Raw genomic sequence first — 18,055 nt, forward strand, 5'->3', positions numbered from 1 at the left:
TTGGCTGACATCACTCCAATTAGCTCCTGGAGATGTCATTAGTCTAGGGGTTCACATACTTTTTCCACCTGAACTGTGAATGTTTACATGGTGTGTTCAATAAAAACATGGCAACATTTCATTCTTTGTGTGTTATTAGTTTAAGCAGACTGTGATTGTCTATTGATGTGACTTATCAGATCACATTTCATGACCAGTTTGTGCAGAAATCCATATTATTCCAAAGGGTTCACATACTTTTTCTTGCAGCTGTATACTGCGGCAGGTCGGCTCTGTCCCGCGAAACTAAATAATCGTACATCGCTTCGTGGGGGCACACCCATTCACCACATGGGAAGCTGATCTGCGGGTCCGGTGGCCGTGATTGTTGCCGGGCACCCGCGATCGCTCCCCGTGGAGACAAAACTGCGTTCTGCCGTTGTAAACACAGCAGACCGCTGTTCTGTCAGTAATGAACATAGGGATCCTGTGTTCCTCCTTTTTTAGGAACATAGGTCTCTGTGTTCATTCCATAAGTACATCCTCCACACAGTTAGAAAGCATCCCCTAGGCTCACATTTAACCCTTTGATCCCCTTGGTGTTAACCCCATCCCCTGCCAGTGTCATTAGTACAGTAACAGTGTATATTTTTAGCACTGATTACTGTAGTAATGTCACTGGTCCCCCCCAAAAGTGTAAAAAATGTCAGTTAGGTGTCCGATCTGTCCGCCGCAATGCCGCAGTCCTGATCGCCGCCATTACTAGTAAAAAAAAATGTAATGAATAAAAATGACATAAATCTTTTGTAGACGCAATAACTTTTGTGCAAACCAAGCAATATACACTTATTGGGATTTTTTTTACCAAAAATATGTAGCAGAATGCAAATTGGCCTAAAATGATGAAAACGTTTTATGTTATATAGCAGAAAGTGAAAAATATATATATTTTTTTTCAGAATCTTTTTTTGTTTATAGCGCAAAAAATAAAAATTGCACAGGTGATCAAATATGACCAAAATAAAGCTCTTTTTGTGGGAAAAAAATGACATCAATTTTCTTTGGGTACAGCACCGCACGACCACGCAATTTTTCAATTAAGATAACACAGTGCCGAATCGCAAAAAATGGCCTGGTCATTAAGTGGGAAAACCTTCCGTTCCAGAAGTGGTTAATAAAAAGAATAGCTTTCGATTCTAATCAGAACTTTCTGACAAAAAAGATGCCAATGATAACAGTGCTTTAGGGAACTACATATCATTCAGTTAGGGGTTAGATCTACTTTATCATTCATTCACACCCGATCGATGTGTCATGCGTTTCCTTAAAGAGGGTTGTACACCTCAAACATGAAATATGAACAAAGCATATCCCTCTATAGCAGCCTTTCTCAACCTTTTCAACACAGAGGAACCCTTGAAATAAATTTCTGGTCTCGGGGAACCCCTGCTAAAAATTAAAAATCTACAACTCATGACACATTAGTGACAGTCTGGGGAAGAATGCTCCTTACTCTTGTCATCATTGGGAAGAATGACCCCCTTACAGATAGCTAAAAGGAACAATGGTGTCATTGGAAACTTGTCTGAGAGGCAGAAATTGCCCATTTCTCAAGGAACCCCCCGCAACCTCAGGAGGAACCCTGGGGTTCCACGGACCCCTCGTTGAGAAACCCTACTCTATAATGTGTACTTGTCTCAATCCAGAGCACTAAGTGTCATTTCTGTCTGCTGCTTCCTTCCTCTGTAAGAATCACTCCTGACAAGTTCTCCTGACACCAAAAGAAAAATGGAGAAGGGGTGGGACCTCCAGCTGATTGACAGCCTCAGCTCTGTTCCTTTGTGCTGTGTGAAGTGGGGGGGGGGGGGCTTATCCCTCCAATCAGCTGTCAGAGCTTTCCTCACTGAGCTCTGCAGAGTGTAACTTCAGCTCTCTGCCCTCTACTTTTCAGAGCTGACAGATTCTGTGTAAATTCTGCACTTTGAATGGATGTAGAGAAGAGAACGTCTGCAGATAAACAGATACATCTTATGTTGGAGGATTTGTTTCATCTCTGTTGATCACCTGAGGATAGTGCCTTCACTAAGTATATGTAAGCGTTTACAACCACTTTAAGCACAAAAGTGCTTAACATGAATATACCCATCATATTTCCCTATTCATGCTGCTTCTTGTTGGTCCATAAAAGCTACATAAAGTTTTTTGTATTTTTTTTCAAGCAGAATCATTTGTTTTTTTTGTCTCATAGACCTCAATTTTAGCATCTAAAAACACACATCACAAGAGCATTTTAGAGCGTTTTTTGCATCGTTTTGTGCCTAACAACCAGTCCCCTCCACCTGTCAACCTTGGCCTGTGATAAAAATGAAGGATTTAGGAGTGCTGGATGTGGAGACTTTCATCCATCTGCTGGTGGCCCACAAGAACCTCTACGACCTTCGTGGTGTCCATTACAAAAACTGTAGTAAGTGACAGAGGGCCTGGAAAGAAACTGGCAATGTGGACATGGCTGAAAGACAAAGATAGCAAAAGACACCCAAACCCAACATTAAAACTAGGAAGCAGATACATGGATGAAGACAACATATGATGTCACATAGCTTTCTATTGGCCAAACTAAAAATGCCTCCTGAAGCTTGAAAACACATGAAAGATGCTTGTGCAGAAAAAGAATGTGCAAAAAAAGCTTCAAAATCACCTTCAAATTCTTGTGTTCAAGTGCAAATGTGGGCATAAACAGTCGATATGGATAGTACAGTCTACTTTAGCTATATCGATCGCTAGTGCAATGGTCTGTCTAGTGAATGTGAAATTTATGTAGGCCCTCACATTACATGGTTTTGGCCCATTATGATTGCAAGTCAGGTCATATGAGAGTTAAAGTTAAAGAGTAACTCCACTTTAGTGGATAAAAAAATATTCCCCTCTGGGTGATCTATGTACATCACAAGGATTATAACAAACTTTGTTGAAGATTCCTACCTTTTGTTGTTCTGAAGAAATCCCTGTGTGTTTTGTCTGTATCCATTTGGGAAAGTGAGTCTAATGGGAGTGATTTTATAATTATCAATCAGCTGTGCACCTGCAGGGCTCTAATGAAGAAAGCTGCATCCCTTTAGACAGGGAGTATCTCACCAAAAGTGACATTTTTGTTCCAGGGGATGCCTGAAATCTGACTTGTATTTGAGTGCAGACTTCTGGGAAAATCAATGAGCCAATCACACAAGGAGGAAATGATGTTTCGGGGGGGGGGGGGGGGTTTCTGTATACATTCTTACGTACTGTGTAAAGAACGCCTCCAGGTAGTCATATTGCATTGTATTTTACAAAAAGTTACAGAGCTGCAGATTGAAAAGGAAAGGTCCTTTTTAATAACATTAAATTACAATATGACATGTCGCAGTTGTATATGTTATATTATTTTTCTTTATTTGCTATTTTTTTCCTCCCTACGAAAGTGGAGTTCTCTTTAACCGGTTGCTGACCGCCGCAAGTACATATACTGCGGCGGTCAGCCCCAGCCAGGCAAAGTGACGTATGGGTACGTCACTCGCCTGTCACTTGCATGTGAGCCAATAGCGGGCGAGCGAGTGCCCGCTGAGGCGCGCCCGCCCGGTTTGTTCGCGGGGAAGTCTGTGCGTGTGACCGGCGGACCCGATGTCCACTGGTCACTCGCGATCGTCCGCCGTGAAGGGAGAAAGGCAGGCGGCTAATGTAAAAAGCTGCCTGTCATTCTCCCCTGTGTAGGAATAGTGATCATACGGTTCTACTATGTAGGACCGTTGATCACTGTTCCTACACCAGTAGCCATGTCCAATCACAGTTAGAAGCACGCCCCTAGGGACACACTTAACCCCTTTCTTTCCCAATAAAGTTAACCCCTTCCCTGCCAGTGTCATTTTGCAGTAACAGTGCATATATATAGCACTGATTACTGTAGTAATGTCACTGGTAACCCCAAAAGTGTCAAAAATGTCAGTCAAGGGTCCGATCTGTCCGCCGCAATGTCGCAGTACCGCAAAAAAAATCGCAGATCGCCGCCATTACGTGTTAAAGAAAAAAACACCAAAAATGACAAAAATCTTTCCCTTAGTAGACGCAATAACTTTTGCGCAAACCAATCAAAATACGCTTTTTGCAATTTTTTTTACCAAACATATGTAGCATAAAACAAATTGGCCTAAAATGTTAAAAAATTTTGATTTTTACATTTTTTTGGGGGGGAATTTCATATAAAAAAATTTGAAAAATATTGTTATTTTTGCAAAATTGACGCTTTTTTTGTTTATAGCGCAAAAAGTAAAAATCGCACAGGTGATCAAATACCACCAAAAGAAAGCTCTGTTTGTGGGAAAAAAAAGGACGTCAAATTCATTTAGGTACAGTGTCGCACGACCGCGCAATTGTCCATTAAAGTCATGCAGTGCCGAATCGCAAAAAAACCCCTGGTCGGAATGGGGATAAAATCTTCCGGGGCTTAAGTGGTTAAGCTAAAAGGTGAACTGTAGAACTTGGATGCCCAAAGAATACCTGCAGCTGTACAGATTGCTGTGATCAGTCACACAGACCTCCTCCATTGATTTGTACCACTAACGATGACAAATGAAGATGCCTCCATTGCCAGTCCTGAGACGTTTGCCTCCCCTGATCATCGACGGTGACATTACAAGGCAATGGTGAAAATGTTTGCAAGATTGATAGACTGTGTAGCTTAGAGTTAAACGTGTTCTATGACTGTCAGTGATTTGAAAGCAATTGGATGTCGTAGAGATGCGATGCATGTAAGATGAGCATGTATACCAGTCATTTGGATCCCTGATCATCATAATTTGATGGGAACCATGTGTCATACAGTTATGACATATGTTCTCTGCATGAGCATTGCATCTTTAAGTTTCCTGAGTTGATGATAAACTCAGTGGTAGGTCTCTTCACACATGGATAGCAAAAATATGTGAGGAAATAAAAAGTCTTCTAATAAAATTTCATTTTATTGAAAACTACTTGGATTAAAATGGCAACGGTGCAAAATCTCATATTTCCTCTCCTAACCATCTACTGATCCACAAGATTTTATGATAATGCAATGCTATAAGTTCAGGTTCAGATAATTGAGTTCAGATAATGAATGGATAGCACAGGGCTGAATAGTAGAGCCATTCAGTGACTAGACTGTATATCCCCTGAGTCATCTGAATGCAAAATGTTCATGTTTGAATGGAGTGTGCCTTGAAATCTGTATTGTGATGGCACAGAGACAGAGTCCATATCGAATTTGCTGTTTACAGTTTTTGGGATAAAGTCGCATTCCACTGTTTATATACTTACATACACAATGTCATGCTGCTGGTCTTTGTATGTACTGATCTGGGATTACCACAGCAGGAGTCACTGATCACTGCTTCATTACAAGCTTAGCCCAATCAATACAGTAAATGGACAAGCAGGCAACAGTAGCATTATTGCATAAAGCAGTTGATTCTCAGGGGAGGTTTAATTAAACTGACCTCGTACTCTGCAAATATCATGAGATAAGCAAAATTGCTTCTGATGCTTATGGGTATACCAGTGGAATTACACAGGAAGCCTAATATAGTAATACAGTTTGTAAAACAAGTGCTACCGTAAGGGATCAAGAGGGTTTTCAATGTTCAGAACATCTTCTTTCTGCACTGTTACGGCTGAGCTCCCTGAAGGTATGCTAGTTCCCTGTTTGTCAGGCTGATTCAGTAGTTACATAGTTAGATTGATAGAAAAAATAGAAAAAAAGAATTAAATAGAAAACCTCCATGTACAAAACGCTACACCCACAGTTGATCCAGAGAAAGGCAAACAATCCTACAAAGCAGTGGTCTCCAAACTGCGGCTTAGGGGCCAGATGCGGCCCTTTGCTTGCCTTTACCTGGCCCATGGGCCCCTGTTCCTCCCACTGATACGAGACACTATTCTAGAATAAAGCCTTCATTTCTAGCTCCACATCTTACTTGGTAGCCAGATCTTATTATTAGTCTATATAGTTGCCAACAGTCCTGATTTGCCCAGGACATTCACAGAATTCAGACCCATGTCCCAGTCTGAGCCTGTCCTGGGCAGAATCCCGGAAACTAGGCTTTGTCACGGGCAGGGGCGGACTGTGCCAAGGGTCTAATACCCCATAAAAAGGCCAAAATCGCTCTGCCGTCACCCGGTGCTATGTGCGCATAGTAGCAAATGGTGTCATCCTGGCCTGCCCACATAGATACTGGGAGGGATGTAAGAGCAAATTGCAGCTACCTATTGGCTGAAGAGGTAGCAGGAGGCAGGCTACACTCTGTCCCAGCCAATGGGTGCACTGTCTGGGCTTCCTGTGTTGTGGCATGGAGCTGCTCTGCAAGGAAGCTACATGAGGTGAGGAAGGAGAAACTCTCATATGTGACTGTAATGACAACTGGTGGTACTTGACTATATAAAGGTTGGCTTATGGTATACCGCCCGGATGGGTTGGTGGCCCACTAATCAACTCCTCCTAAAGACTGCAAAGTCTTGTGCTGGAAGAGGCCCCTTCTTGCACTGGTTCCAATGTGGTGGCCTTTGGTTTGTGGGTTCAGTAGGTCTGGCAGATGTGCTGGACTCACAGCAGCAGCCTCACTATGTTTACAGCAGCGACTCCAGCGATCCCTGCAACCTCAGGCCCACTACTCTCAGTCTCTCTCTCTCTCTCTCTCCCTCTCCCTCTCTCTCTCTCTCCATCCCTCTCCCCCTTTCTATCTCCACCCCCCTCTCCCTTTCTCTCTCTCTCCATCCCTAACTCTTTTCATCCCTCTATCTCTCCATCCCCCTCTTTCTCTTTCAATCCCTCTCCATCACCCTCTCTCTTTCTCTCTCTCTCTCCATCCCTCTCTCTCTCTCAATCTCCCCCTTCTCTCTCTATCTCCCCATCTCCCCCTTGTCTCTCTTTTCATCCCTCTCTCTCTCTCCATTCCACTTTCTCTCTCTCTCTCTTCATCCCTCTATCTCGCTGTCTACCATCCCCCATTTCTCTCTATCCCTCTCTCTATCTCTCCACCCCCTCTATCTTTCAAACCCTCTCTCTCTTCACCCCCTCTCTCTCTCTCTCCATCCCTCTCTCTCTTAATCCCTCTCTCTTCCTCCATCACCTCTCTCTCCAGCCCCCTTTCTATCCACCCCCCCCTTTTCTCTCCATCCCTCTCTCTCAATCTCTCTTTTTCTTTCTTTCTTTCTTTCTTTCTTTCTTTCTTTCTTTCTTTCTTTCTTTCTTTCTTTCTTTCTTTCTTTCTTTCTTTCTTTCTTTCTTTCTTTCTTTCTTTCTTTCTTTCTTTCTTTCTTTCTTTCTCTCTCCCTCCGTCCCTCTTTAGCTTTCTTTCTCTCTCCCTCTGTCCCTCTTTAGCTTTCTTTCTCTCTCCCTCCATCCCTCTTTAGCTTTCTTTCTCTCTCCCTCCATCCCTCTTTAGCTTTCTTTCTCTCTCCCTCCGTCCCTCTTTAGCTTTCTTTCTCTCTCCCTCCATCCCTCTTTAGCTTTCTTTCTCTCTCCCTCTGTCCCTCTTTAGCTTTCTTTCTCTCTCCCTCCATCCCTCTTTCTCTTTTTTCTTTACTTAAATATTACCACAAGTTCCACTATGTAAGTCATCTCAGACTCTATTTAACCACAGCCCTTTAAGCCACAGCCAATATTTTGCATTGTTTAGACTACACCTATTTTTTAGCACGATATGATTCGCATACTGCCTTTTTTTAACACATACAAATGAATGCCCCACCCCTAATTAAAATAATACTCCGCCTACATAAAAAAAATGTCCTCAAACATTTTTGGAGAATCTTACCAACTATGAGTCTCTGGCATCCACAGGCCTTTTTATATGTGAGCTGACTGATGCTCATGGCTTTCTCCCTGCTGTTTTATGAAAAGGCTGACTGCTGACAGGACACTAAAAAAAAGGTACAAGAGCTGTCTGCTAATGTTGAGGAACCCACTGTAGGCTGTTAGTTAGACTGACCTGAGTTTAGTTAGTGGCTCAGATGAGCAGATGTTTTTTTTTTTTTGCTGTATGTATGGACGTGCTGTACGAGGCCCTCCTGTATTAACACTGTGTTTGTTTACTGCCTTGCTGAATAGAAGTGCAAGGCCAACCTGTTTGGACTGTTCCTGGGTGTCCCTGTCTCCTGCATAGTTTACCACTACCAGTACCAGTCAAGTCTATCCCCCCTTATAATATAAATATACAGTATACAAATACAGCTATGTTACTTGACCATTTTCTAAGCCTTTTCATACATGTACAGAATCCATGAGAAAAGAAAGGGGCCAAACTCTAAAGGGTTTCTGCAAAGCCAATGTGACTCTTTTAATCTGAAAAGACACAGTTAATAAACATGGCTTTGTTTTACTTATTTAGGAACAAAAATTACATATTTTGAATCCTGTCAAGAGAATGTATTATTTTTTTGCACAATTTCCATTAAGCATCTTCATAACATATGCACACCATTTTTGTTTTGACAGATACAGAGAAATGCATATTCAGTTTCATTTGATGAGAGGTTTTCCATACCGCTCGATCCATTGGCGCTGGAAGAAAACAGCCTGAGGTTCGCTATTTTTGGAATAGATGGAGATGAAAGGAATGTCAGTACGGGAGTTGCAGAGCTGAAATTGTCAGACTTGGATTTGGTTATGCGACCGTTCAATACCTGGATATACCTACAAGATGTCAATAAGGTATTGTTTTACTGTATACTGAAAAGGTCATTTATTAAAGAAGTTGATTGCTCCCATTTAAAGTGGAACTCAAAAAAAAAAGTTTTCATGTGTTTATTGTTGTTTGTGTGCTAACTAGCAGAGTTGTATAAAGTACTCAAAACCCATACTTGAGTAAAAGTACAAGTGCTCGATCAAAAAGTGACTTGAGTAAAAGTACAAGTGCTCGATCAAAAAGTGACTTGAGTAGAAGTGGAAGTGCTCAATCAAAAAGTGACTTGAGTAGAAAGAACATTTTTTGTACTTAAGTATTGCAAGTAGTTTTTTAAAAAAATTTGCTCCTCAAGTACTGAAAGTAAAAGTACAAGTACTGTGTTATGTAGTTATTAAAGAAAGAAGTCAAAAGTTTGAACATCATATTGTTTTTTATTATTTCAAATGCAGCTTTTATTTATACATACAGTAGCTTTTATTTTCGTATGCGCTGATAATACACATGTTTTGAACTTCATGAAACCTGCCATCTACTGTTCTGGCAGTGGTAATTTTTATAATAATAACGAGTAACTATGCAGCACAAAAATAAAATATCGGAGTAGAAGTATTGAAATCATTGAAAAAATGTAGTGAAGTAAAAGTGGAAGTAGGAGAAAAACATTCTACTCTAGGAAAGTACAGATACCGCCTTTCGGTACTTAAGTACAGTAGTGAAGTAGTTCTACTTAGTTACTATACATCTCTGCTAACTAGTAGGATCTCCTTTGACTTTCTGTGTCAGAGACATGACTATCCATTGTAAGGTGAGGTTCCACCACTCACAGTTGTCCTCATTGGAAGATACCCTGGGGTTGATTGACTTAAACTAGGCAGTGCAAAATCTGGTGCAGCTCTGCATAGGAACCAATCAGCTTCCATGTTTTTTTCTTTTGTCAAAGCTTAATTGAACAAGCTGGAGTTAGAAGCTGATTGGCTACCACGCACAACCGCACCAGTTTTTGCACTCTCCAGTTTTAGTAAATCTAGCCTATTAAATAGCCAATAGTTTTGGGAAACCTGACCATTATACCTAAATGAGCTTTTTAGACATAACAATCTAAAACCATGGGCATTGATGTGGAGTTGTCCTCCACTCTAGAGTAGGTGCTTTCCACAAAAATGTAGATTATGTCTTTGGAAACTTGTGCCTATTCAAGCCGAAAGAGAATTTGTGAGGTCAGCTACTGATGGTGTATGAGTAAACTTGGCTCTTAGTGGGCATACCAATTAATTTCATATGAGTTCAGATGGATTCTGGTCCAGTCACTGTGCAGGGCAGTCTAATTCCTCAAAATCAAATTCATCACCTAGCTTTGTGTCCATTACTAGTATAGGAAATTAATGAGGGAGGAACCTAGACAGCCCATAGATGTTTTTTTTTTCCAACTAGTAAACCACATTTGACATGGATAGGGGATCCTCCCAGCTAAGCCTTTGTAATATGACAGCGGGGAGACATTGATCAGCGCTGTCAGCTATAGCCGGCGGCACTGATCGAGCAGAAGGTTTGTAACAGGGCGGTTGTACAGACGTTCATCTGTAGATTGACTTCTGTATAACTACCCTGCCCATATGTGTGAAGCGCAACCCCGCAGGAGCCACTTGATAATTTTAGCCAGGTCTCCCACTGTTTAATCTGCAGCCAGTCACAGGGTATTTTCTCACAGCCAGGTGCTCACACTCTTCTGCTCATTGTCTCCAATGACCAGTCTAGGGGATGTGTTTTTTTGTTTTATTTGGAGAACTTGGATAGGAGAAGGGATTTAGTATGATACTCCACATTAAACTATTCAAATGCGAGGACAGCTTTCTCAGTAGAACTGTGTAGCAGACTGTACAGAATAGAGCAAAGTCTAATTTTAGTAGAAGGGATTTGTTGGACCCTTGGTGCTTCTTCAAGTCACCAGCTTGTGTCCCCTTTAGCTTACACCCAGCATGCTGGCTTCTAGCACCCAGAGGGAGATTTAGCAGCACCAATCTCTAGGATCCCTTCAGGGGGTCTGTACTCACAAGGCTCCTGAAGCACCAGTGGCAGCCTTCCTCAGTGATACCAGAGAGGATCCATGGGCATCCTCCCTCAGTCAGCTCTCAGAGAGCTATGGGTTTCATCATCAATGTTTCAGGCCCTCGGGTCATCTACCTCAGGCCACATGGCAGCCTGTGCTGGGGAGGGGCGGGCCTCTCCCCACTTAGACCTCTCTCTCTCTGGAGGAAGACCCAGAGTCCATGTGCTCATCAAACATAAATACAGACACCCAGCATGCCTAGGGGCACCTCCCCTTTGTAATTGGCCCGGGCTGTATGAATATTCATGCCACCCACTGTCAACCACTTTCCATTACTACTAGATCAGTGTGAAACTTTAAGACAGCATAAGCAGCACCAGAGCACACTGAGCAGACTCTACTAAACAATCACAGCCTCTGTTAAGCAGACAGCACATACAATTGCCTTGCTGTCTCTCTGTTAGGCAGAGAAACCATAGTTCACTTACTCTATCACCTACCTAGGAGGGTGCTACACATGGCTTTAGAGGTCACAGAATCAGGGGCGTAACTAAAGGGGTTGCAGGGGTTGCAATTGCAACCGGGCCCCATGCTCCAGGGGGCCTGTGCGGCTTCCCTGTACACCTGGATAGGAGGGGCGGCGGGGGCAGCATGTAGAGAAATCACTATCCTCCTTTTTCCTCCTGTAGCTGCAGGAGGAAAATGGAGGAAATTGGGTCCTTTGTATGCTGCCCCCGCCACTCCTCCTATCCAGTTCACTTGTGTTCTGCTGTCTCTGGGCCCCTGTGTGCTCCCCTGGTCCCCCCGCCCCCCACTGTGCTCTCTCCACTCTAGTGAGAGAATCAGGAAGGGTTCGGTAAATATGTAATTTACCTGCTCATTCTTTTTGTGAATGGACAGAGTCATAGTCAGTGACATTGTAAAAAAATAAAATAAAATGCTAAAAAAATAATACAATTAAAATAACAAAAAATAAAAACTACTGACACCAGTGGGTGAACTTCCAGGATCGCAAAGGTCACACTTGCGACCGGGCCCTGGCATTCCACCACCGTGGGGAGGACCCAGGATGGCAGGAAGGGGGCCCACTGCAGAACTTGTGAAAGGGTCCCGCTGCAGGAACGTAATAAAGGGCCCTGCAACGAGAGTAAAGGGCCCCAGGATCACTGGGAAGAGCCCCAGGCTTGAAGGGAAGGACCCCGGCCAGGGGTTCGGGGGGGGGGGGCCTTCATGGTTTCTTGCACTGGGGCCCTGAAAGCTCTAGTTACGCCTCTGCACAGAATCAGATCAAGTCATATTTGTATCATAAGGATAATGCTTGTCTTGGGACAGGCATGAAATTAACCAACCAACATTACTGTAAACTTCTATACATGAGCCATGGTAGAAAACACAACTCCCTTGTTTTTCAGGCTGCAGATGCAGTTGGGGAGATTCTGTTGTCTCTCAGTTACCTCCCAACAGCTGAGCGTCTCACCGTGGTGGTGGTTAAAGGAAAGAACTTGGTGTGGACAGAAGGGAAGACCACAGCAGGTAAGAGATAAGTAATCCTTGTAAAAGTCACATTGATTAGCAAATGTATGTTTACTTTCCTGATATGGTAAAAATAGAAATCTTTGATCAGTAGATACAGTTATCTTTACAGGCACGTACATGTGTATGTAATTGTATGTAGAAAGGCTAATGCACAATTTAATATATATAAAGTCGAGGTGCATTAACCTACAGAACAATAAAGTGTTTGTTACCCCAACATTTCACATTCCTGATGTGTGCCTGTTGTGCCATGTACTTGTATGAGAAATTCTCCTGTTCTCTTTGTATTGTTTCCTTTATGTGAAATCTCTGGTGTTCCTGCCCGTCTCTCTGCTTTCCTATTAAAAAAACTGACCCCACTAGGCATGACAGCACAGCCTGATCCGTTCTCTAGTTATGCTGGGACTCAGCCTGCTCTCCTCCAATGAACAGACTTGTCGTGACAGCACCCCCTGCACAGCCATTCACTGGGAAGCTCAGTGTGCTTTTGCTGTTCCTCCCCCCCAGTTCTTGTACAGCTGAGAACAGAGGGTATGTGATCACTTATAAAATAGGTATTAACAATGTTTTTTTGATATCTATACACAAATTTCCTGCCTTGTATTTCTATTTTTAAACTGAATGGGTCGTTTTACAAGGTGATCATTTACAATCACTTTAATTTAATGTATTGGTTTAAAAGATGAGGCATTACAAAAAGAACATCATTTTGACCGCATGCAGTTAATTTTTATTCTTTTTATTTACATAAAAATACATCTTTAAAGGTACAGTCTGGTAAAGACCGAAGCTTAAACCTTTAGATGCACACGGGGAGTATGGCCTACCTGCTCAGTGTTAAAAGCTGAACTCTAGGTGGATATATAAGAATCAAATATTGCCACTCTTAATTCATTAAATTATCATTAAAATTATTTTTCGTTTAAATATAGGAAGTACCTGAGAATGTTTGTGTATTAGCCTGTAGTAGTTCTTGTACAGCAAAACTCAGAGTGAGAGATGAAGAAACAGCACAAGCAATCAATAAGTTGTGCTGCAGTGCTCATGTGATTAACAAGGGACATGCTGATAGGAGAAGATAGAAGAGTGACAGAAAGATGAGATCATTAGTATGCTCATTGCACTGTCCAGTCACAAGCTGGCGGAGGAGACGTGTTATTTAACAGCAGGTCTCCTGCACAGCCAGGCAGGATTGTGCTGTGCAGCAGAGCTGTGTAAATCTTAGAACTGGACAGAAATATAAATCTTTTGACAAGTATAACAGCTCTCTTACAGCATGCATATTTCATCTGTGTGGATAGACTGTTTGCCTGACATTTAGCTTTTACATTTTTTAACTAGCTATTGCTTCCTTTGTCAGAAATCTGGTGATCTGAGAACCCCCGTTTGTTGTACATGAGAATTATTTCCAAGCACTCCTTGCACTTTTTACGCCTTGCTGCTCTCATATACAGAAAACCTAAAAATTGTCAGGATTGGGAATTTTTTTCAACCATTGATTATATTCATACAGTATATGCTTGTAAGTTTGAATCTGAATGGTGATTCAGAAAACAGGGACTTACATAGTAAACACTTGAGAAAATAGATTCCCAGGGACCTGTTAGGTGTTATATATGGATTCTATGTACAGCGCAGTACATTGAACTTAGATTAAGGTAAAACAGTGAACTTTCTGACATTAGCTTGGTTGCGTTGTTTTATGGCTAACATTAGTAGCTCAATGGGTATGAAATCGGCTGGAATTGCTCTTTAGGTTATAAGCCATTCAGAACATCCCAAAGACAGAGCAAATCTATTTCCTGCAACCACAGGTTGACAGGGGAATCCCTCCCGTGGAGCTATTGTAATAGGGGGGACTATTGCTAGTGGCTATACTAGTTGCTAGTGACAATTGCATGTAAAATCCAGCAAGTTGATTGTACCTAAGTTGATCGATTGATCAGCATGTGTACATTCAGCCTGGACCTGGACTTTTCAGCACTAAACATTTATTGTGTTTATTTAGGACCACTGGATGTTATTGTAGTTTTTTCTTTATGAGTATTAGTACTTTATTTAAATAGGTAATTTCTATTCACTTTTTTGATGTGTGTATATATATATATATATATATATATATACATACAGCCCTCAAATTTTCCACTCGCATTTTGCGAGTGGAAAATTACTTAGGGCGAGCGTGGGGCTGCTCCGGGAAGAGAGTGGAAGAGGAAAGCCGATGGACAGGATTACCATAGGGCCGGGATCATTCCGCTGTAACAGCATTCATTGTAATTGCCGGTCACTCGCCGACACACACACAGTCCCGCCTCCTAGCCCGACTCGTTTGATAGACAGAACACCTGGCCAACCGGGACGTGTGATGTCTATCAAAGGAGTCGGGCTAGGAGGCGGGACTGTGTGTGTCGGCGAGTGCCCGGCAATTACAATGAATGCTGTTACAGCGGAACGATCCCTGCTCTATGGTAATCCCGTCCATCGGCTTTCCTCTTCCACTCTCTTCCCCTGAGCGACACCCGGAGCAGTGCCGGGCCATTCAAATTAAAGCTGTTACAGCGGGACGATCCCGCTTTGTGATTATCCGGCCAGACATCCTCTTCCTCTCCTCTCTCTTTTCTACACTGGTCAGTGCATTGATGGCCCAGGTAAAGCTGCATTGATGGCCCATGTAAAGCTGCATTGATTGCACAGGTGAAGCTGCATTGATGGCCCATGTAACGCTGCATTGATTGCACAGGTGAAGCTGCATTGATGGCCCATGTAAAGCTGCATTGATGGCCCATGTAAAGCTGCATTGATGGCACAGGTGAAGCTGCATTGATGGCCCATGTAAAGCTGCATTGATGGCACAGGTGAAGCTGCATTGATGGCCCATGTAAAGCTGCATTGATGGCACAGGTGAAGCTACATTGATGGCCCATGTAAAGCTGCATTGATGGCACAGGTGAAGCTGCATTGATGGCCCATGTAAAGCTGCATTGATGACACAGGTGAAGCTGCATTGATGGCACAGGTAAAGCTGCATTGATGGCACAGGTGAAGCTGCATTGAAGGGCACAGGTGAAGCTGCATTGAAGGGCACAGGTGGAGCTGCATTACGGGGCCCATGTAAAGCTGCATTGATGGCACAGATGAAGCTGCATTAAAGAGGGCACAGGTGATGATGCATTGAAGGGCACAGGTGATGCTGCATTGATGGGCACAGGGGAGGCTGCATTGATTGGCACAGGGGAGGCTGCATTGATTGGCACAGGGGAGGCTGCATTGATGGGCACAGGGGAGGCTGCATTGATGGGCACAGGGTAGGCAGCATTGATGGGCACTGATCAGGCCACACTGATAAGCTTCATTGATGATGCTGCACTGATGGGCACTGGTAGGCTGCATTGATGGGCACTGATAATGTTGTTATTAATATTTATTTTTATAACTTCTACATTAATACAAAAACATTTAACAGTATCATTCTATGAGATAATTTATCACGGTGTGTTTAGGGGCGGAATTAGGGGGAGGGTAGGAGTTGGGTGGGGCAACTGGTGGCGAGTAACACTTAAGGCCTGGCTAGTAGCTCAGGACTTAAAATTTTGAGCCCTGTATATATATATATATATATATATATATATATATATATATATATATATATATATATATATAGTATTTTTCATTGCAAACATTGATATATCACAGCAGGGCAGCACTCTTTATATATTTGTAGCTGTTGACTTTTAAATTCTTTTTAGCCCAGACTGGAGCTCCTCTTTAATATCACTTTAAGGAGGCAGGTGATGTATAGTGATTAACAAATTTCATTTGTATTTAGCTTAAACAATATGATATACTGTATAAGGATATATAAGGTGTATAACGTTAATTTTCTCATTTTTCTCTATGTAATATGCTGCATATGACTCATACATCCTCCATTTGTTTTTGCTTCATAGAGCAAGGATGCACCACATATATAGACTGTGAGACAATGTACGCTTGTTTCCATGGAACCAGATTCTAATGTGTACATTGTCAGCGGAGCCATCTTCTCCTCCTACCTACAGTGTCTCTTCCCTGTCAGTTGACCCCCATAAATACTTTATCGTATAATCATTTATGTAGTGATCAGGTTTGGCCTGTAGGAGGTATTCTCATGGAGAGTTCTCTCTCAAGAATACATTGTGGTGGTACCATGGTGGTTCTAGTTCAGTGCTTTTCAGCTTCGGTACTCCAAGTACTGCTTTCCTCAGTGGGAAAAGCCAATGCAAATACTGATCTGGGGAAAGAAATGTAATCATCCTATAGAATTTAAAAAAAAATAAAAATTTCTAGGCAACCATAGGCGTGCGCACAGGGTGTGCCGGATGTGCCTGGGCACACCCTAATCACCTAGGGCACATAGCATTATCGCTCTGTTTGCCAGTGAGGAGATGGGAAAGATCTCCCTCGGACCTGCTCTGCTCTATTTCACTTTGCCAGCAGGGAGAGTAATGTATCGGGGCCATGTACATGTAGGCAAACACATGCATGTGTATTTCAACTTTGGGGTGCACACCCTAATGCAATAGGCTGCGCACACCTATGTAGGCAACGTCTAGGACTATCCGGTAAACACAGAAAAAGAGAACTTCAATGTATATACTTTTGAAAAATTATAGAATATCTTTAACCAGTCTTTCATTGAATCAGTATGCCAGGTAAGTTCAAACAGTCTTCATAGAATCCCTTAAATAGAGTATAGGCAAGAGGTCTGATAATTTATTGATATTTATTAAAGCTAAAAGATTAAGGTAAAAGATTAACATGGTCTTTGTGGAATACCCTAGTTGAATAGATTTCAGAGAGTGTCTTCTTCTTTGGTACTGTTCAGTCCTATCCTGCACAGCAGACCTTCTCGAATTATGCTTTCACAGCCATATAATACTGCCAGTGCAACTATTGAACATTTGCATCTTCTATCCTACCTAAATGTTAATTGTGCAGATTACTACCAAGCCAAAATATCAGTGGGGGGCCATATAGATGCCAATTATATGTATAAAAGGTCTCAAACAAACCATCTGTTCAGATAACCTTCAAACAAATATAGTACCTTCATAGTGTGGCTACCTAAAAGATTTATTCTGTGGCCTTATTGAAGAACCCTGAACCACATCAGTCATATATGGGTGTTGGGTAATATGGATTAAAACTCATCTGTGGATTGGGATTTTTCCTGGCATCAAGGCTATGAATTTTAAAAAAATAAATTTTTTATTGTCACATATTATAATAACACATCAATTAAAAATGACATAGACAAGTGTTAAAATGAGGGATCATAGCAACTGCTTGGGTATACAAAAAATATAGTGCAGCGTTAAAGTAAAAAAAAAAAAAAAAACACAATGAATATAAAATCAATAAATTCATAAAATATGCATAAAAATACATATAAGTAAGTATAAGTGGAAGAACAATGTCCATGGAAAAAATAGATGGCAGAGTCTTGGATCATTGATCCATATGAAGAAACACCACCACCGATAGAAAGGGTGATGAATAATGTAGATAAAGTGGGCACAGGGAAGTAGGTTTCCCTCAAACCATGTACACTGGATTCACTCAGAAGACTCGATCAACTCTCAAAAAACAAAAAAGTCAAAAAGCGCTACCTAGCGCTACTAGTGCAGTATACATAATAACGCTTTATTGATGAAATAAAAGATTGCACTTACACGATCCAATAGTGCATGGCATCATAAAACCGTGTAGGCGAACATCTGAAGTGTGCTGCGTTCCTACGGGTTTGCCTTCGGGCTCAAAC

The 18,055-nt window shown here is 42.0% G+C and overlaps 1 protein-coding gene across 1 annotated transcript in view; it reads left to right on the forward strand.

Annotated features, from left to right (window-relative positions):
- SYT12 (synaptotagmin 12) overlaps positions 1–18,055 on the forward strand; it is a 140,681-nt gene that overhangs the window by 96,411 nt on the left and 26,215 nt on the right. The window contains exons 5-6 of the mRNA XM_082270719.1: positions 8,483–8,698; positions 12,132–12,252. Coding sequence (XP_082126845.1) covers positions 8,483–8,698; positions 12,132–12,252 — 337 coding nt within the window. The remainder of the gene's footprint in view (positions 1–8,482; positions 8,699–12,131; positions 12,253–18,055) is intronic.

Source organism: Pelophylax lessonae, assembly GCF_965119305.1.
Source record: "Pelophylax lessonae genome assembly, chromosome: 10".
NCBI lineage: Eukaryota > Metazoa > Chordata > Amphibia > Anura > Ranidae > Pelophylax > Pelophylax lessonae.